Here is a 22,429-nt window from a genome sequence, read left to right as displayed (position 1 = left end):
ACATTTCTTTCTTTTTTTTTTAAAGGAGATTTCCTTAAGGGAATTGCACATAATCCAGCTTTCTAAATTTCCCCACTTGGCTATCACTATGGCTCAACTCTCAAGGCAGACACCTACCAAGGATCCACGGTGGCTCTTTAACCAGCAAAACATTGATTTGTTGGCAGAACTCTTTCACTGAAGCATAACCACACACTAGAGGGGGCGCTCACACTGCTCAGCGGAAAGGACGCAAGGGCTGGCTGTGCAGAATGGCAGAAACCAAGCGATGTCCTGACCAGTCTGCCTTCCACGACATTTCAGCAGCTTCTGGGTCTCACATGCTTTTCCAGTGGCGCAGGCGTGTGTGTGTGTGTGCGCGTGTGTGTATCTCCACCATGCTGCTTTCGATTTCCTTGCCATCTCCATTATGGCAGCCGGATACCTCTGAGCGGAGCTTCTATTACTTATATTAGAACCAAGAAAAAATATTAAAATGCTGTAAAGTTACTTAATCATATCTTCAATAGTTTTCCTACTGAGTCAGTGATTTTTCTGCAACTTGAATCAAGAGCTTGTTTGCAGAAACATAAAGGAGCTCCAAACCAAATGTTTTGAGGCGGTTATGTAGGCAAATTAAAAAAAACACCACCACAAAACTTTTTCGTTAACTCACTACAGCAGGAGTCAGAGTCCTCACTGGCCGTGTGTGTCACATATTCTCAGGTAACCCTCACAGTTTTAGGAGGTGGGTATCATTTCCCTTTCCTACACCACCAGGAAACTAAGGCTGAAAAGATAAAACTGTTTGCCCAGTAAAGTAAAAGCGAAAGGGTTTGGAACCTGGGCATTCTAATTCCAGAGTCCAAACTGATGCATTACACCCTGATGTCCAACAAAATGTGAACTAATGTTAGTTTAGCAAATTCCTCAATTACCAAGTAGAATACAGGGCAACTTCATTTGGCTTAAGATCCTGGTAAATAACTAGGAAAAAAATTTCTATCACTGGAATGTAAAAGAAATTGTCTACAGAACTCGGAGGTAGTAAAGTTCAACAAAAATTTTAAGCTTGTATGATCTACTAGAGGCCCGGTGCATGGAATTTGTGCACTGGGGGGGGGGGGGCAGGAGAGAGTCCCCTCAGCCAAGCCTGTGCCCTCTTGCAGTCCGGGAGCCCTCCGGGGATGTCCGGGGAGTGGGCCTAAGCTGTCAGTTGGACATCATTAGCGCTGCTGCGGTGGGAGAGGCTCCTGCCACCGCCACTGTGCTGGCCAGCCGTGAGTTTAGCTTCTGGCTCAGTGGTGCTCCCCCTGTGGGAGCACACTGACCACCAGGGAGCATCTCCTGCATTGAGTGTCTGTCCCAGTGGTCAGTGCACATCATAGCGATGTCAGTTTGCACGTTAGCCTTTTATTACATAAGACTAGAGGCCTGATGCATGAAATTCGTGCAAGAGTAGGCCTTACATCCCCCAGCTGTTGGCACCGGCTTCCCTCGCAGCCCTGGCTTTGTCCGGAAGGTCATCCAGGACATCCAGTCTAATTAGCACATTACGCTTTTATTATTACACTGTAGCTGTTAGGTTCTTGGCATCAAGTATCCCTCAGACCCAATGTTCCGTGGGAAGTCAGGATATTATTCCTCCTTCACAGGTAACTTCAAGGCCTAGAGCAGTGACGGCAAACCTGACACGTGTGTCAGAGGTGACACACAAACTCATTTTTTTGGTTGATTTTTCTGTGAAATGGCATTTAAATATATAAAATAAATATCAAAAATCTAAGTCTTTGTTTTACTATGGTTGCAAAGATCAAAAAATTTCTATATGTGACACGGCACCAGAGTTAAGTTAGGGTTTTTCAAAATGCTGACACGCCGAGCTCAAAAGGTTCGCCATCACTGGCCTAGAGGGTTGTTTGCCCACATTCCTCAGGGCCCAAGCTAGGCCTGCCTGCCTCCCTCCTTGGGAGCACTGGAGCCACAGAACTCCATTCCTTCTCACCCGTTTTCATAGATGAATTTACTGAAAGTCGGGGCACCAGCTCCCCCTCAGATATGTTAGTCAGATCCTCCTAAGTATGGTAGACGGTGAATAGTGCTCCTTAGGGGTTTCTCTGCCCTCCCCCTAAACCTGAGAAACCAGTCATGAGGGCAAGTAGAATACCACGTTTAGGTTACTAAGCAGAGTGGGAGGGTATATTATTGACTTCCTTTTGAGAATCTTAATTTCATCACTACGAACTGGGGTAGGTCAACAATTTAATAAGGGTTGATTGCAGTTCAGAATAGAGCCAAATCAAGGTAACATGAAAACTGAGGATAAACAATATGTACAATGAAAATTCCTTTTCCCTTGTATGTAACCTCCATTTTGGATGCTACCAAATTATGTGTGGTTTTTACTTTAAATAGCTATAGAAGGGATAGGAAAAGGGAAATAGCATTTGCATTAGTTGTGAATTAGGTTCTAGATATCTTTATTCTCAATTCTTAAGATCAATGAGGATTTAGAACTAGTACTACCCTGGGGTAAAGCACTGAACTTCTGAGTTCACAAACCCAAAATGTATAATCCCTCTATGTAATTGGACAGAAATCCTGAAATTGATCAAAAGAGAGGACTGATACCATGAGAGGGATCAGTTGCTCCAGACTGGTGGCCATGCAATAAAAATATCTTTTGTTTTCCTTAAGTCAGAGTAAACTTGAACGGGCAATCTGAATTAAACTGAGGTACAAAGGGGTATTTATCTAGAGAAAAACACAAGACCAGATTTATTTCATACAATGTTATTCACACATTTTTCATTTTCTAATTTATACATAATATACAAAGAAGTGAAGATAACATTATTTCATATGAACCAATAAGAGCCAGGACTTAAGACAAACTGGTCCAGAAACAATCCATGTTGAAAGGAGACACTCAAAAGTGAAACCTCAGTGGCTCTGCCCAGTTAAGTTCCTTTATTCTGAAAAGCCATTTTCAGATTTTGTCCAAGTTCCATGCCAACTTTTATTAAAAGTGAAATCCCAGGTGGGTACCAACAATGGCAGACCACACCATGTCTACCATGACGCATCCTTTTCTAGAACAGGCCCCAAGTACTGGGACGATTAGGTTGTCAGGACACAGGGGACCCTCAGGACCCCAGAAGAGGGTTGCTTCCCAGTGTGCTCGTCTCTAGGACTTTCCTCATTTGCAGAGGTAACTGCCTGTGCCAACAGAGGCTACGGATAAAGGGAAATCAGGAATTCAACTGTGCAAATCCAAGAAAGTCACTACCAATCTCCAACAAGGACAACTTGGATCCTAAAACCATGAGCTGATTGATACTGGGAACAAAAATTGGACGCGGCACCAAGACACTAAGGCTGGCAAAACAAAGGCAAGAAGGTGGGAGAGCAGCTTCGCAGGGGAAGCACTGCCACTGTGACTGGGACGTGATGAACCAGTGTGACTCTGAGGAGTGACAGTGACAAGTGGTTGGATTTAATGGCCTCAACATGGAATGTTGGGTTAAAAAAACAAGAGCAACTCAAATAAAATATGAAAAAGTATGCCTGGCATCCCAAACTTCATGCCATTATTTTTAGGTTCATGATATGAGCAGCTCAGTGATAAAACCTTTATATTCAATATTGTGCTCAGAAGATTGCTTTTCTTCTGCAGACTTCCTAGTAAAAATCCCTTACATGTTCCATCTAAAGAGATAGCATGGTTCATTAGTTTTCAGCACTAAACATAAGTGGGTCAACATAAATGTTTTATACAAAATACTGACTTCAACAAAATACAAAGCACTTTCTTTATCTTTCAGAAACTGAATATACAAAGCAAGTTTTTTTTCCAAAATATTTTCATAGGCAAAGGATTAAAAACGATTTTAATTATACACATATGGTCACAATTTTGCCTTAAAAAGATTGTTGGGAAATGTACATAAGGCCGCTTGTAAATGTACATCATGTTACTGTTATGTCTTATGTCCAGAGAAAAAAATGTTATCATACAGATTTGCTCTTACTTGGGAGTAGGCTATCCAAAAATACAGTACTCTTCTGTACAAAGAAAAAAGTCACATCACATTTAATAAGATGGAAAAAGCATTGGCCTCCATGTTAACCAAATATCTCAGTCCAATACTTTCTATTATGCACAATACCCTGACTTCTTGAAAGGGATCCAAATCCTAGCATGTCCATATTAACTATGTTATAAAACAAAATGTTTCTCATAATAATAAAAAGAAAGTTGGTTCATACTTCTGAAATCATATAAAGATAAAAAAATTTTAAAAAATCACTCTTGATTTGGAGAAAGAAATTTACATTATACAACACTATATGCCAGGTCAAAGAGGGCAGGGACGTAAATGTACACTAAAATGCAAATGTTTCCCAAAGAGATAAAACAAATTCCATTTACAGCATGATGGTTTACAAATGTACACCTGTACAACCAAGGAAAGCATTACTACTAAATTAGCAAGGCTTTTATAATAAACACTGAAACAAGATTTGCTTTTCCAAATTGTAAACTTACCATCTATTACTACACACACAATGCATATATTTATAGGAAGCAAAAAAGGCTATCTGAATATGTAATCATGCTTAAATGTTGAGCTTATCAAATTCACTTTTCAGTGGCCCCCTTTTCACCTCTATCTGGTTCCTACTTTCTGAAATCTACTATGAAAAAGCAAAATAAAGCTCAACACTTCCTCAACATGTCCTTGTAATTCTATAAGCAAAACAATACACAAATTTCCACTCTTTCTCATTGCAAACCAAACCGAAAAGTTAAAATGGGACTTAACTTTCCGTTTAGTGCACTTAACTCGATGGAAATGTCACCATGATTTTGTTTTTTGTTTTTTTCTATCTCTTACAACAATTACATATGTTAAGTATATACAATACTTCTGTACATTGCCAGAGACATTTTAGGGCAGTATTTGATTAAAACCACATCCACTGTAAATAATGTTAAGTTCTTTTCATCTCAAATCATTTAATTCTTATCTTACTTGCTGAATTTTATTTGCATGATAGATTGTGAATTACCAAAATACAACTTAACTTTTTAAAAATATTAATAATATTTATGTAGTTGATTGTTAATCTGTTATAAAAGGCTTCACACAAAGGACAAAAAAAAATGACTATATTTCTATATACATCTCTATAAACCTGTTGTGCTATGGGGTCCATAGACCTACCAGACTGCAAGCCAGTTTATTAAAAGAATACTGTACTTTTTCCTTTAAAAACTATTTTTGTGGCTTTACAAGGTAAAAATTTACAAAATATGTGACAGCTTTTTTTTTGATACAGTTACATCATATACAGGCATTCTGTGCTTTGCCAGCAATCCAATCTGATAGGTCTCCACTCAGGGCGAAATATCATTTATAATTCACCACTCCCACCCCCCAAATATACACAAGAACCTTAAAAAATTTACAAATGGATGAATAAAGTCAATAAATAGTTTTGCTTTAAAAAAAATTTTGACGATTCATAGTTGAGTTGTGTTTTGATAATTCACAAAAGAAACGTTCTTTTCACGTGGTTATGGTTACATTATCTTCTTTCTCTTTTTTCTTTATAGCATTCCATTTGGTGGTCCTCCAATAGGCCCTAGATCTGGGCTATTTTTCAAATAGTATTTTTCCAACTTGGCCAGTATATGCTTCCCGTATGTGTATTTGCGCAAAGTAGTAATGTGAGGTCGAATCTGAAAAACAAATAATCTGCTTAGGTATGTTCTTTTAGTTTCTGATCTCTTAAAAAAAGTGCCCCATAGCCAAGTAATTTAGAATAATAATTGGGATTTTCAAAGAATAGCAGAGGAGCTCTAAGCGCAGCAGGGGAGTATCTCTAGTGAGCTACCACAGTCTAGGAAGGCAGAATCTTACAACTTGAGACAGCTGGACAAAAATGCAATTCAAAATAAAGCAGAAAACATACGCAAATGGTCAGATGTGTGATGGCTACTACATTTAAGGTGTTCAATATCTTACTAAATGTGTTAACACTCAAAATCTAATAGGTTTGAAAATATAAATGAAAGAAATCATAACATTTTCTTCCCATTTAGATAGGCAAGAACTTTATAAGTAATTGGTAGTTATGAGATAAATTAAAACAGGTACCCTTTTTATATACTGACTAAATAGATGTGCAAACTGAGAGCAACTTGGCAGTACCTATTGAAATATAAAATGTTTACATACCTTTACCAGCAATTCCACTCTAAATATTTTCCTTACAAAAACATTTATGCAGACATTCATATAAAGCACTGCTGATTACAGTTAAAATATTAGAAACTGCCCAGACAGCTTTGACCTATGAACCAGGTCACCTCGATTCCCAGTCAGGGCACATGCCCAGGTTGTGGGCTTGTACCAGTAGGGGACATGCAATGATCAATGATTCTCTTTCATCATTGATATTTCTCTCTCTCTGAAAGGTAGAAAATTAATACATCAGCTGAAAAATGTTAAAAATCAGAAGGCCAAAAATATTTATGATCATACAAGATCATTTTCTCTTTAATATAAAGAGGAATCCAAAGAGGTTACATATGTTGTTCCATTTTTTAAATGACTAAATTTAGAAAAAGATCAAGATATTCAAATATTATTTCCTCCAGTGTTCTTTTTAACAGATTTTCCTATGGAACTTGATGTCTTTACAAAATTATTAGATTCTAGGAAGAAGATAGAGAGAAAAAACAACTTAACTGATTTAAAACAATCAAACAAACATAAACTCTGTCCCTGGAAAATTTATTACGTTATTGAGAAAATCAATGTTCGACCCATGTAAAATGGCAAATCAAGTATACTGAAATAAGATGGGGAAGGGAAGAACAATGCTAAAGGTAGATGAAAAGATAAGAAATGAATCTGATTTTACTGAGCACATTACCTTAAGAATTTAATAAAGGGTACACCATACTAACCTAAAATCAGGGTATCAATACATTCCACCACCACCCCAGTTATAACATAGATAAGGAAAACTAAAGCCTAGGGAAATTAGATGCATAGCCTAAAGCCACACAAACTGAATCAACTGTTTTCAGAGCTATTAAGTATATTACCTTGTGCATGATTATCTTTCTCTGAGCAGGTTCAGCCATATCAATCATCTTCTGAATCACATAATTGGCATACTGGTCCTTCATCATGGTGTATAAGGCACTGTGAGGACCGTCATTCTGGCAGCACACTTCATCAATCAGTAAAGCTCTCTCAGCACGGGAGGCATGAGTAACACACTTTTCTACTACATTGCTGAAAATTAAAGCACATACACAAGAATTTACTCAATACACTGGAAGAGAGAAGAATCAAGATGGGAATCTCTTGTTATTTTCTTACAATTACTTTTACAACAAATTGATATCACAGAAGGACACATATTGGACTTCCACAAGTTTAATTATGGGTCTCTTAAAATCGTAATTAAATTGTAATTAATATTATAATTTTAAAACGGGGAAACTAGGTTATTAATAAGGTTTGAGACTTTCACAAACATGCACTAAATAAATTAAATTTGCATTTACTCAGAGGTCTTGGGGACATAATTTTCTAACTACAGATTTCAGAAATAGAAACTAATTTGTCATGTAGATTCTTTAAGAATAAAAGCAATGTTCTACATGTCCTTTCTGACTCTACTAAAGAAAAGATTATATTTCAATATTATGTTCTATATGCATTTCTGTGCTCACTAATAAAAACCAAAGAGTTGAAAGAAGATCCTTAGAATTAGAAAATAATGCAATACCTGGCAAATTTGTGTTGACTCAGGGCTAAGACCTTTCCTCTGATTTCGGAAACAATTTTGCTCTTGTCTTCAGGTCGACCATGTTCCAGTACATGCTGAATAACATAATTGCCATACTGATCCTAAGTACAGATATTTAAAATTTATTTTAAGTCATTCCTTAAGAATGATTATTCTTTAAGAAGATATTAACCATTTTTCTAAAAAATACAGTGTATGTACTCAGGAGAGTACACTATCTTTTGTCTCACTGTGTTTCTACAGTGTATTAACTTAAAAAAATTATTATATCTTAAAAAAAATAAATCAGAACCATTTAAGTATATATATATATAAACATTTCATATTATGAGGGAGCTTATACCTGGACCAACTGCTCAGTGTGTTGGTGGAGTTCTTCTAAGATAGGCAGAGTCTGCTCTGCAGTGCAGTGCTCTAGGATGCGCTGGATCACTCTGCACCCATAAGGATGAGTTGAAAGTACAAACACCTTAAAAAAATGGGAAGAATTAAAATTTCCTTTCTCTGACACTCTGAATTAATTTAAATAAAATGGTGGGGAATTCACATTTAATACATCATCAAATTTGTTTGGATTTTCCCATTGTAACACATATTCAATTTAAAAATATGATTTTCAAATTACATTAATCCAGGGGGTGCTCAATATGAGTTAACAGATATTTTGATTAAAAGGAACCTAAACAGAAGATGAAAGACATGTAATAATGAGGAGAAATGTACTGTGGGGTGAGGACAGTGCACACTGTAATTAGAAACTATTAATTACAATGTATTAGTTACTAATTAATATTTGTCTTTTATTATACAGTTGTAAGTTTTCCTCACTCTTCTCCCAAGAAACTTGAAAAAAATTAGTGTACAATTCTAACAGAGGTTATCTTTACTTCTTAAAGTAATGTAATTAAACTCAAATTTCTACTTCTCAGCTTCAAAAAAATGAAGGTACTGACTCACTCTGTAACAGAGGCAGAAATTAGTGTACATTCACTATTCTGTCCCCTATTTTTTATGTGAAAGTACTGGGAATTATCTTGTGACTTATGAAAAATGTGTTAACACTCAAAATCTAAAATAATGCCCTGCTAACTAGGTAGAAGCCAAAAAAACCTCTTACTTGTCCTTTGAAAGCATCAATGATGAATTGTAGTGACTGTGGCTGAACACATTCAATACATTTTTGTACAACATGGTTCCCATTCTGATCTTTCACACATTTGAGTACATGACCATCCAGCTCCTTTACCATTTCACTCTGCAGGAGAAGATGACATTTAAATATCTGCCTCATCAAACAACATTAACAGGATTACAAATATTGAAATGAGAAAAGTATAATAAAAATTTTGTTTGCAGTTTTTTTCATATGAAAGTTTAACCCTCCCCCACAAAGTATAATTTGCAGAAGCCAGTAAGGTGAAAATTACTAAAACATTTTGCAAGATTATAATTTGAACTAGAGGCCCAGTGCACAAAAATTTGTGCACTCGGGGGGAAGGGGGGGTCCCTCAGCCCGGCCTGTGCCCTCTCGCAGTCTGGGACCCCTCGGGAGATAACGACCTGCTGGCTTAGGCCTGCTCCCGGGTGGCAGAGAGCAGGCCCAATCCCTAGGTGCAGCCCCTGGTCGGGCTCAAAGCAGGGCTGATTGGGGAGTTGGGGCGCTGCCCCCTGTCATGCACAGAGCAGGGCGGATCGGGAGGTTGCGATGCCACCCTCAGTCACGCTCAGGGTAGGGCTGATTGGGGGGTTGGGGCACCGCCACGTCACACTCAAGGCAGGGTCGATGGGGAGGTTGCGGCGCCACCCCGTCACGCACAGAGCAGGGCCAATCAGGTGGTTGGGGCGCTGCCCCCTGTCACTCACAGAGCAGGGCTCATCAGGGGGGTTGGGGCTCCGTACCCTGTCATGCAGAGCAGGGCCGATCAGGGGGTTGGGGCACCGCAGCCTGTCACACAGAGCCGCAGGGCAATCAGGGGGGTGGGGAGCTCCCCCCTATCAGGCACAGAGCAGGGGTGATCAGGGCGTTGGGGCGCCTTCCCCTGTCACGAACAGAGCAGGGCAGATAGGGAGGTGTTGCCCCGCACCATGTCACACACAGAGCTGCAGGGCGATCAGGCGGTTTGGGCGCTGCCCCGTCACGCTGATCCCGGTGCCGGGAGGCCTCACGGCTCCGCTGATCCCGGTGCTGGGAGGCATATTATCCTTTCACTATGTAGGATAGAGACCTGGTGCATGGGTGGGTGCCAGCTGGTTTGCCCTGAAGGGTGTCCTGGATCAGGGTGGGGGTCCCCACTGGGGTGCCTGGCCAGCCTGGATGAGGGGATGATGGTTGTTTGCAGCTGGTCACAAACCCTTCAGGGTGGGGGTCCCCACTGGGGTGCCTGGCCAGTCTGGGTGAGGGGCTGAGGGCTGTTTTCAGGCTGGCGGGTGACTGAAGCTCCCAACAGCTCCTTTTTTTCTTTCTTTCTTTTTTTTTTTTTTTATTCTGGTCCAGCTTTAGCTCTGAGGCTCCAGCTTTTAGGCCTCTGCTGCTGAAAGCAGGTTTCTGGCCTTTGTTTACCTTCTGTATTTGAAACAATGTTGCGATCCTGCTGGCTGAAGCCCTGTGACTAAAGCAGGTTTCTGGGGTTTTGTTTAGCCTCTATATTTGTAACATAGTTGCTTAGAATTGCAGCTCAGAGGCCGGCGGCAGCAGCAGGCGGGGAACGTTGGAGTCCTCCGTCACTGAAGCAAGCAAGCCTCATGTTAGCTTCCAGCTGCCGGCCGCCATCTTGGCTGGCAGTTAATTTGCATATCACCCTGATTAGCCAATGGGAAGGGTAGCGGTCGTACGCTAATTACCATGTTTTTTATTAGATAGGATTATACTAGCTGAAATATAACCTAGTGATGAATTGGCCATATTTAAACTATCTTCACTGTGTAAATCTTCTACTCATCTTTCTCAGCTGACAACTAATATAACTCATTCAGAACTTTTTCTCTACTTAGCACTATTCTTCCCCAAAATAATTATTTTAAATGCATGAGTCCAGCAGCATGGCTCAGTGATTGAGCGTCTTTACTTATGAACCAGGAGGTCATGGCTCAATTCCCGGTTAGGGTACATGCCTAGGTTGCGGGCTCGATTCGCAGTAGTGGGTGTGCAGATGATTCTCTCTCATATTGACGTTTTGATCTTTCTCTCTCCCTCTCCCTTCCTCTCTGAAATCAATAAAAAATACATATATATATATATATTTCAAAAACAATACCATTATTCATTAACTGGTTCATGTAAAGCTTACTCCCAAGAGTTTTATACTTTCAAATATTAAAGAAACTTAAAATAACTTTAAAGTATCTATACCAGTCTGAGACTGCAGAGAAGGTCTAAGGTACTACATCATCAAATTTGTTGATATTTCCCCATTGTAACATATGTTCAATTTAAAAATTATTTTCATCAGTTATGAGAAAAATTCCGAGTATGTGATTTTCAAATTGCATTAATCCTTTAACTTAAAATATTTAGATTTTCCATCCAAGAACATGGTATATTTCCCATTTAATATATATGTATCTTCTTTTAAAGAATTATAAATCTTGTTAATTCTTAGGTTACTTTTCCTGTTGAGTGAGATTTATAAAAACTTCATTCTTATGATAGAAGTATAAATATAATCCAAATAAACATTGGAAATAGTAAAATGTATTCCCGATATGACAGAAAATCAAATAAGCAAGTGATAGCAAAAACACCCACTGTCTAGCACTCTGCTTATCACACAGTAGGTAATAAAATATATTCATGAAAGAGATGAAATGATGAAGAAAATAGAGGGCGAGCAAAGATCTGTTGTATAACTTTTTTTTTAAAAAAAAATATTTTATTGATTTTTTTTTTTACAGAGAGGAAGGGAGAGGGATAGAGAGCCAGAAACATCAATGAGAGAGAAACATTGATCAGCTGCCTCCTGCACGCCCCCCACTGGGGATGTGCCCACAACCAAGGTACATGCCCTTGACCGGAATCGAACCCGGGACCCTTGAGTCCGCAGGCCGACGCTCTATCCACTGAGCCAAACTGGTTCTGGCTGTTGTATAACTTCTTTAAAAAATATAATTTTATTGATTTCAGAGAGAAAAGGAGAGGGAGAGAGAGAAACATCAATGATGAGAGACAATCATTGATTGGCCGCCTCCTGCATGTCCCCCACTGGGGATTGAGCCCACAGCCTAGGTATGTGCCCTTGACTGGAATCGAACCTGGGACCTTCAGTCCGCAGGCCAACGCTTTATCCACTGAGCCAAACCAGCTGGGGCTGCTGTATAACTTTTAACTAATAACTTACTGTTAAGACAGTTTAAAAATCTTTTAGTCTAACTGGAAACATGTAATATTTCACTCCAAGATTACTGGATGATAAAAAAGGTAATTTAAAAACTGAAAAAATACAAAAATTTTGTCTTAACTTACAATTACCTGTTGGTCAGATGAAATAGACTCTAATGCTTTCTGAATAACACGGCAGCCATACATCTGCAAGGCCAAGGGTAGAACATGACCACGAATACGAGTAGCCAGGGCTAATTTTTGATCCAAACTCCCAAACTGACAGAGAGGAAAATAATATTATTAAAAAGTGACCATAATGCTACTTTGCTAAACTTAAATAACCCACTGTTTGTAGCCTATTGAATCGACTTTTAAAATAGGTATTGTGCAGGGAGGAGGCATTTAGGTAAAAGTTAACTAAGACAGACCCAGAGATGCTTAAAATGGTAAGTGTATTACTTGCTCTTGGGTCAAAAATTTCTGTTATTAACATACACCTTCACTTTTCATTTCAAACCAACAGCCCTCATCTTTAATATAATAAATCTGAGCCATACATTCAGACTAGTTAATTCTCAACTATATTCTAACATAAACTACAACACAGATGTTTAATTATAAACTAATTATGTAAATTATAAAATAAACTAGAGGCCTGGTGTACGTATTTGTGCACAGGTGGGGTCTGGCCAGCCTGCCCCGATAGATCAGATTGAGCAGGGCCAGCTGGGGGGGTAGGGGCCTGGGTGGTTGGCCAGCTGGCACTGCACCCTGGTTGAACACCTGGTTGAGGGGACAATTTGCATATTAGCCTTTTATTATATAGGAAAGATAATATCTAACAAATCCAAGTAAAGACTATCCTATTATTTACTGCTTCATCTAAGAGTTACTCCCAATGCTTTATATTTTCAGATATTAATCAGGAGTAATATTAACATTCCCTTTTAAGGTAGGCCCATATATTTATCTGTTGGACATTTGGGTTGTTTCCACCTTCTGGCTATTCTGTATAATACTGAAATGAAAACTTAGTGTTTGAGACCTTGTTTTCAATTCTTTGGGTATATACAGTGTGGGGCAAAAGTAGGTTTACAGTTGTTCATATGGAAAATACAGTAATTAATAATACAAGAAAAACTGTTTTGCCTATTCACAACTATAAACGTACTTTGCCCCATCCTGTATATATCTAGGAGCAAAATTGCTGGGTTGTATAGCAATTTTATATTTAGTTTTTGAGGAAATGCCAAACTGTTTTCCACAGCAGCTGAACCATTTTACATTTCCACCAACAATGTACAAGGATTATAACTTCTTCACAGCTCCACCAACATTTGTTATTTTCCACTTTTAAAATAACAATCATCCGAATAAATGTAAAGTGAAATCTCACTGTGGTTTTGAAATGTTTCCCTAAAAACTAAGGATGTTGAGCTTCTTTTTTTATACCTATTGGCATTTGTATATTGTCTATGAAAACTTGTCTATTCAAGTCCTTTGTTCACTTTTTAACTGAGTTGTCTTTTTGAACTTTAGTTGTTCTTTAAATAGTGTGGGTATAAAATATTTATTTTATATGATTTGCAAATATTCCCACCCAAGCTCATGTATTTTTATGTAAAAACTAGAGGCTCGCGGTGCACGAATTTGTGCATGGGTGGGGTTCCTTGGCCTGGCTGGTGATCATGGCCTATTGGAGGGCCCGCTGGCCTGGGGTAGGGACCCTGGAAAGTTGGCCAGCCAGGGGGAGGGGCCGTGGTACGTTGGCCACCTGGGCAGAGGGGCTGCGGGAAGTTGGTTGGTGGGGAGGGGCGGGGGCCCACAGGAGGTTGGCCAGCTGGGCCCCACCCCTGATTGGGACTGATGGGGGGACTGGCCGCCCAGGGGGAGGGGCTGAGGGAGGTTGGCCGGTCACAGGAGGTTGGCTGTGTGAGTGCACTGACCACCAGGGCGCAGCTCCTGTGTTGAGCATCTGCCCCCTGGTGGTCAGTGCACATCATAGTGACTGGTAGACTGGTTGTTCTAGTTGTTCTGTCGTAAGGGTTGCTTAGGCTTTTATATATATAGATGACTTTTACCCAATTTCTTGAGCTTTTCTAAGTATTGAGCATATACTTAGATAGATATACAAACATGTATGGGTGCTTACCTCAAAAAACTTTTGAATAACATAGTTGCCAAAAACATCTGTCATTAATTGATATGCTGCTTGTAAAATTTCATTAAAAACCATCTGTCGCTCAGCTGGAGTAGCTCTCTCTAGTTTTTGCTGTATGAACCTACATGGAAAAAAATTTTAAATGCATGACAGTACACTGAAAACAAGCTCCTACAAAATCTGTAGGACTTGAGTACTTACACCCCCAATCCACACAAACACAATTATTTTCAGAAACAGTACTAACACATTTTCTATGGTGGACAGCCAAGGTATAACAAAAAGAAAAAAATTATGAAGCATTTCTTTTACAACACCTTTAAAGACGCATTCTTTTTTTTTCTTTTTTTTTTTAAATATATTTTATTGATTTTTTACAGAGAGGAAGGGAGAGGAATAGAGAGTTAGAAACATCGATGAGAGAGAAACATCAATCAGCTGCTTCTTGCATGCCCCCTACTGGGGATGTGCCCACAACCAAGGTACATGCCCTTGACCAGAATCGAACCCAGGACCCTTGAGCCCGCAGGCCGACGCTCTATCCACTGAGCCAAACCAGTTAGGGCTCTTTTACAACACCTTTAATTTAAAATTACTAGTTAAACAGGCAAAAATAAGAATGTAAAGATGTTTAAGTTAGTTCCGGTTGCATTATAATAAAAAAGAAAATCACAAACATTTTACTGGTTATTCATGTATTTTCAGAATATACATATAATAGTACTAAGTATCTTTTTAGGCCAGAATAAAAGAAACCCTTAGAAATAAAGCTCATCAAACGCAACTGAATTCCTTATAAGCTAGCCCTTGTGAATGATACAAGGTTCATTTGCTACTCTTAAGGAACTTGCAACTAGAGAGGGAGATAAAATTTATATGCAGCTATCTGATCAATAACTGTATTTCTTAAATTTCAGTTTTAGTACTCGCTTCAGCAGCACATATACTAAAAATTTCAGTTTTACCTTAAAACTATAAAAAAAGAAAACATCTCAAACTTGATAAATGTATTAGAATTCTATTACCATTCTCCTTTCTGTGCTGTATCTTGAGAACACGACCTCAAGCCTTGCTGGTTTGGCTCAGTGGATAGAGCGTCAGCCTGCATACTGAAGGGTCCAGGTTCGGTTCCAGTCAAGGGCACATACCTCAGTTGCAGGCTCCTCCTTGGCCGGGCCCTAGTCACATCTACCTCAAGCATTATGGTATATGCATTTAATGTACAAAGGCACTGCCCTGGCAACCGTGGCTTAGTTGGTTGGAGCATCGTCCTGTACACTAAAAGGTTAGGGTTTGATTCCGAGTCAGGACACATACCCATGTTGCAGGTTCGATCCTCAGATGGGGAGTGTGAGGGAGACAACTGATTGCTGTTCCACTCTCACATTGATGTCCCCACCACTCGGCCTCCCTCTATCTCTAAAATCAATTTTAAAAATGCATGTCTTTGGGAGACGATTAAAAAAATAATATGTACAAAGGCACTAATATTTCTATATTTGAATGTTTCAATTTAAGCTAAGTAACACTGAATATCTATAATAATAAAAGCGTAATATGCTAATTAGACCAGACTGCCTTCCAGACGAAGCTGGGGCTACACGGGAAGCCAGGGTGCCAGGTGTCAGAGGGAAGCTGGTGCTGGCAGCTGGGGGAAGGAAGGCCTACTTTTGCATGAATTTCATGCATTGGGCCTCCAGTAAATCTATAAAGGAACACAAAAGCATTTAACTGGTTTTTAACTTTTTTTTTAAAAAGAGAATATATACATCAGGGATGCTTAAAGTCCACAAATGAAATTTTAAAATTTTTTAAAAATATATAATATTTTTAAATATATTTTATTGATTTTTTTACAGAGAGGAAGGAAGAGGGATAGAGAGTTAGAAACATCGATGAGAGAGAAACATCGATCAGCTGCCTCCTGCACGCCCCCTACTGGGGATGTGCACACAACCAAGGTACATGCCCTTGACTGGAATCGAACCTGGGACCCTTCAGTCCGCAGGCCGACACTCTATCCACTGAGCCAAACTGGTTAGGGCTAAAATATATTTTTAATGATTTCAGAGAGAAAGGGAAAGGGAGAGATAGATAGAAACATCAATGATGAGAGAGAATCAATGATCAGCTGCCTCCTGCACGCCCCACACTGGGGATCAATCCTGCAATTTAGGCACATATGCCCCGACCTGGAATCAAACTGTGACCTCCTGTTCAAAAGTCAAAGCTTAAATATTGAGCCATGCCGGGCGGAATTCAAAATATTTTAAGAAAAATTTAAAGATGTTAAATGATTTAGAGTCAATGTAATAAAAACAATCCAATAAAAAGGCACTACTATATTTTAGGTATTAAAAATTCTCATAAAAGAAAATTGGAAAATTAAAAAAAAATGTAAACCTGTATTTTTATTATTTATCCTAATATAAAAGACAAAATATAATCTATAGTAAGTATTTATTTTTTTTAAAAGCTTCCAACTTTTATGCAGATCAAATGATTCTAGTCAAGAAAAATTTAGGCTTTTACAAGGTAGCAATTTCTAAAACAAAAATGCTGTGACTCTGGCCAGTGTGGCTCAGTTGGTTGGAGTGTTGATCCATACACCAGAAGGTGGTGGGTTCAATTCCCAGGCACGCCACATACTAGGGTTGGAGGTTCGATTGCCAGTCAGGGAGTGTGCAGGGGCAACCACTCTCAATCTCAATCTCTCTCTCTCTCTCTCTCTCTCTCTCTCTCCTCTCTCTAATAAAAATACATCCAATAGGATTAAAAAAATATTTTAAATGTAGTGGAAAGTATCAAAAATCATAATCACTTACCTAGAACCATGCTGGTCTTGAGAAAACTCAACTATGTGTCCAATCAAGTCTCTAAGTTGAAGGTTTGGGAAGCGGTTATTTCTGAAATCTTCCAATAATCTACTTCGGCCTGAAGGCATAATGTCAGACCTATTATACCGAAGCCTCGGAGGAGGAAAGAGCTGGCTGCTGGAGCTGAACAGACTGGAAGTGCTGGAAGCACTTCGATACTTTGCTTCTGCTCCGGGGGCTGCAGAGATATAGCGACCACTACCATTTGTCAGTCCTCCTACAACAAAGCAGTTGTGGTTAGCAAATAGTTTTGACAAAGTCATTCCTCAAATAAAAGTCACTTAAACTAAAAATTCAGTCAGTAGAGAAATTTTTCACCCCACTAATTCCTGTATGTTTTAACAAAGAAATAAAAATGGGAGGAAAATCTCACACATTTACTTAATGTGTGTGGCTATGAGATAAGGGGGGAAAAAGAGACTAGAAAACACGAGGAAAAACTGTATTTGTTCTTGGCAGTTTAGTTTACAGCATAATTATAACATCTAATATCATACACAAAACCTGTAGTTGTTCTTGGAAGCATGGTTTAAAACTTCATTATAACAACTAATGTCATACATACTAATATCAATAACAGAATACTGAAACCACCAATAAAACTTTGTTACATTAACAAGCAAGTTGCAAATAACTAGCCAACTCAGGTTTGAAGCCACTGAAAAAGTTTGACTAAAATTTGGAGTATTAAAGGAACACAGAAGGCTAATCTGTATTTTTGGAATATATTTAAAAGCACATTAAGAAGTATATACTTCTGTGTAAAAAAAATCATTCTTAGTTAACACATTGATAAATTTTTATAAGTTAAAAAACCACAATAATATTAGATAATAAATTCAAATGACACACTATTTTAAAATAGTTTAAAAATACTCTCCATAAATACTATTTTATAGATAAGAAATTATAGTAATACATAACATTTATTATTCCTAGAGCTCTAATACTGATCTTTAAGATAACGAATAAAAATCCTCTTTAACTTACATACCATTCTAAACAAGAACAATAAATGGCAGTCAACAGAAACAAAAATAAATATAAGCAGGAAATTGTCCTTAATACATATAACCATTTAAAACTACTTGACAGTGTCCTTTTAAAAAAGAAAATGTATAGAAAATTGCTAAATGCAGATTTAGTAGTTCAGATTAACAAAAATCCACCATCAGCTTTATGCTATTGTATACCAACTATATGTAGAACAGTGCTGTATATGCAACCAGGCCACAGGGTAAAGACGATGCCAAGGACACACTGTCGGTGCGAAGTTATACAGGGGCGCTAGGCCAAAAAAGTTAAAAGGACAAGGAGCAGTAAAAATGTTATAATCCTGGAGTGAACTGCTTTACTTTCAGTCCCCAGCTTTATTCTTCTTCATTGAATTTCCCTTCATCCATATTTACTCGAACCCTCAGCCCCCTCTCAACGTTAAGTGCCATAAAATTGCATTCACTCCCATGCTGGAAACATAGTGTCTAACACATGTCTGTTCAGTATACAATAAATATTCATGAGTATTTTATGTAACATCAACTGCCTAAGGGCCAGTTCTATTTCTTTCTTTAAAAGTGTGTAACTTAAGTCATTTTATACACCACAACTACTAACATCAAATTTTCATGTTATATCTAAAAAGTGAAAGAATTTAGTGTCTTAATACTTGTCTCGATTTCCTATTAACTCTTCTGGTTCACTATTATTATTATTTCTATTTATATAGTTCCATTAACTGTTCACAACAATAACTGACCACTAGCCCATTCAATTCTTAACAATTCCTTAACCTTTCTGCAGGATAGGGGTGCTATGATTAGCATTCCAATTTGTTTTTACAATTTTATTTTCCCACTCCAAGGCCCTCTTTGATGGTGTCACATTACAGTAAAACCTACAGCACCCTGCTAGAGTGCATCCTCTATATTCTTTAGTCTAGTTTTCACATCATTATTCCAAACCTATTTCTTACACAAATTTCGCACTGCCCTAACTGTTCACTGCCCCCCCCATGACTATCTCTGTATTGTTGCTTATTATTACCTCAAACATAAAGACTAATTTTTTTCTCTTGTCCTTAATACACTAAAGAAAATTTCAACACCAGTTCAATATACATACTTACTCCAGAAATGACCATGTCAGTTTTATTTGGTATCTTCCAAGTAGTCCTAGGAACATGCAACAGAAATTTCTCCCATGTCTAGATATTCTTTAATTACATTGTATCAGCAACTAACACCAAACTCCTCATGCTGACAACTTAAAATGTCTAATACTGTTAAACTGCCTTGAGTTTAAAAAATCTCGAAATTTCGCCTGGCCAGTGTGACTCAGGGATTGAGTGCCGACCTATGAACTAGGGAGATCACAGTTTGATTCCTGATGAGGGCAGATGCCCGGGTTGTGGGCTTGATTCCCAGGAGGGGGCGTGCAGGAGGCAGCTGATGGATGATTCTCATCATTGAGATTTCTCTCTTCCTTCCTCTCTGAAATCAATAAAAAATATATTTAATTTTTTTTTAAATCTTGAAATTTCACTTCTAGAAGACTAATTAGTATTTTCACGCATAAAACTAAAAAAAAATTTCACTAGGGGCAGGATACCTTCTTTTCTCTTACAAATTAAGCAGCATTTAAAACCTAATTTATAGCCCTGGCCACTGTGGCTCAGTTGGTTGAGCGTTCTCATGCACTGAAAGGTCACGGGATCGATTCCCGGTCAAGGTACATAAACCAGGCTGTGGGTTTGATCCCTGGTCAGGCTGTGCATGGGAGGCAACCGATCAATGTTTCTCTCTCTCTCTCTCTCAAATCAATAAGAACTATTTAAAACCCAATTTATAACATACATTAAACATTTTAAATTTGGCTTTCAAAACATTGAAAACATGTCATCCAAAATCTATTTGGGGATTGAGGGATATTCTACAAAACTACTGGTCTATAATCTTTAAAAATGTTGAGGTCATTGATAGTATTACTACATTATTGTTAATTTCCTCAACCAACTTCCTTTCACAAATGTAAGGGAAAAAATTGGGTGTGAGGGGAAAGGGAGATGAAGAGAGGGGGAGAAAGAACAAAAATGATAAAGTAGCCCTAGCCGGTTTGGCTCAGTGGACAGAGTGTCGGCCTGCAGACTGGAGGGTCCCAGGTTCGATTCCAGTCAAGTGCACATGCCCCGGCTGCGGGCTCAATCCTGGGGGCGGGGGGGATCCGGGGGTAGCCAATCAATGATTCTCTATCATTAATGTTTCTCTCCCTCCGCCCCCCTTCCTCTCCGAAATCAAGAAAAATATCATTTTTAAAAAAATGATAAAGTAAATGTGGGAAAATAATATTTAGAGTATCTAGATCAGCCGTGGGCAAACTATGGCCCGCGGGCCGAATCCGGCCGTTTGAAATGAATAAAACTAAAAAAAAAACTAAAAGACCGTGCCCTTTTATGTAATGATGTTTACTTTGAATTTATATTAGTTCACACAAACACTCCATCCATGCTTTTGTTCCGGCCCTCCGGTCCAGTTTAAGAACCCATTGCGGCCCTCGAGTCAAAAAGTTTGCCCACCCCTGATCTAGATGAAGAATATGCTGGAATTATTTTGTATTAAGTGTTACAACTTTCTCATAAGCCTGAAATTATTCCAAAATTTGTTAAAAACAATCAAACAGGTCATCTATATTCAAATCACTGCTACTGATAGTGTAAGGGCAAAATAGTCCATTTAATTCATCACTGACATCCCCCTATCATTTACCACTTCTTAATCACTATCTAAATAAGAGTGTAGAGGACATGAAGATCTATATTATAATTTCACAGATGAAGTCACTATGGTTCAAATGATGTGACTTACAGCTAGTCAGCCAGGACTCTTAGACCAGAGCTTATCACACAAGTGTGCTGCTCCTTATGCTATTTACATAGTTATCTTTCAAGTTCATTCATGAAACGGAAGGAAGGTTAACAACCTTGTAATTATTATAGTACAAATTATATGATTTTATACGTTTTCATTTAATTCCTTTGAAAAGTCTATTGTTTTAGAATCTTTCCCTAGTAAATATCAGAATTCAAAAAGATTTTAATACTGGGAAAATCACAGGGGAGAAAAACAATGCAACAACTAAAACCACTTAAACAGTCTTTTTACTTTTCCTTCCTTTTCCACCTCCTTAGGATATGGAATGATAGCTCCTCAACCTATCAGACCTGTGTGTTCTTTTAAAAATACAGTTCATCAATCTTATTTAAGACCTACTGGATTACCCTCAGTGGATAATATTTATTAAAGAAAACAATGTATCTGAAGGTTATTCTGATAGAAGAGTTTGGCAGATAAAGAACTAAAATCAAGGCAATTTATTGATCTGTATTATGCAGATAAATAATTTCATTTTATAGCAGGTTGTCAACTACTTAAATTAAAAAATCATAATCCAAGTAAATTCTGGGTTCTGAAGACTATAACTACATACAGGCTACTAGGCAGAGTCCGTTTCAGAAGGCATACTTCTGGAAAGGTCAAGAACTGTTAACATGATAATGGAAGATGACTAGTTACTTGGAGTAGGCAAAGAATCAATGGTATAGTAGCTGAAAAAAGTAGAAAAAAAGACAATTTTATGGCATTAATTTTGGTTACCCCTAGCTCAATAACAGATCCACTTAGTACTTTTAGTTTAATATTTTTTCTATGATCAATTTTCAAAATAAGTATATGAAACATTCAGCCATGGATAATCTGACTTATTAGTACATTTATCGGTCTGCTGCTAGACTTTAATGGGGGGGAAAGACTTCACAGCAGTGCTTTTCAATATGCACATAAATCATTTTGGGATACTTATTACACATTTCTAAAAGGACAAAATGGTCAGACCTTTGTCTTGAGTCCTGGCATCTCATTTTAAATAGGTTTTATGTGTTCAACATAATCAGTTTCTTTACAAAGCCCACTTAATTAATATTCAAAATTGATACTATTTGTTAGACCCTGAGAATCCATGGCATGTAATTTTTTTGCTGAGAAACAAAAAAGCAACGATCTCATCTATGAGCCTAATTCAACCTAAATATCTGCCTATTAATATGATAGTGTTTTCCCCTTATACACAATAACTGTTATTTAAAAGGGAGCTACCATTTATTGAACACTCTTTGTTGGACACTTAGAGAGTAAACTGCATAAAATGCTATACTGTGCTGAACTGTGTTCCCCTGAAAGTTTGTCTTTTGTTTTAAGCCACTTGACTGCA

At 38.1% G+C, this 22,429-nt stretch overlaps 1 protein-coding gene across 11 annotated transcripts in view; it reads right to left on the bottom strand.

Annotated features, from left to right (window-relative positions):
- Nucleotides 1–2,756: 2,756 nt before the first annotated feature.
- The window catches only part of PUM2 (pumilio RNA binding family member 2), a 70,804-nt gene continuing 51,131 nt past the window's right edge, over nt 2,757–22,429 (bottom strand). For 7 of the 11 annotated variants that reach the window (XM_059660465.1, XM_059660470.1, XM_059660473.1 and 4 more), the window contains 8 exons: nt 17,117–17,384; nt 14,283–14,412; nt 12,272–12,406; nt 8,930–9,067; nt 8,156–8,281; nt 7,792–7,913; nt 7,100–7,292; nt 2,757–5,725 (listed from right to left, as the gene is read on the bottom strand). In XM_059660465.1, coding sequence (XP_059516448.1) covers nt 5,594–5,725; nt 7,100–7,292; nt 7,792–7,913; nt 8,156–8,281; nt 8,930–9,067; nt 12,272–12,406; nt 14,283–14,412; nt 17,117–17,384 — 1,244 coding nt within the window. In that variant the 3' untranslated portion in view covers nt 2,757–5,593. The remainder of the gene's footprint in view (nt 5,726–7,099; nt 7,293–7,791; nt 7,914–8,155; nt 8,282–8,929; nt 9,068–12,271; nt 12,407–14,282; nt 14,413–17,116; nt 17,385–22,429) is intronic. The other 4 variants (XM_059660466.1, XM_059660471.1, XM_059660474.1 and 1 more) reach the window with 1 other exon arrangement.

Source organism: Myotis daubentonii, chromosome 12, assembly GCF_963259705.1.
Source record: "Myotis daubentonii chromosome 12, mMyoDau2.1, whole genome shotgun sequence".
Lineage (NCBI taxonomy): Eukaryota > Metazoa > Chordata > Mammalia > Chiroptera > Vespertilionidae > Myotis > Myotis daubentonii.
This window is presented reverse-complemented; position numbering and strand designations above follow the sequence as displayed.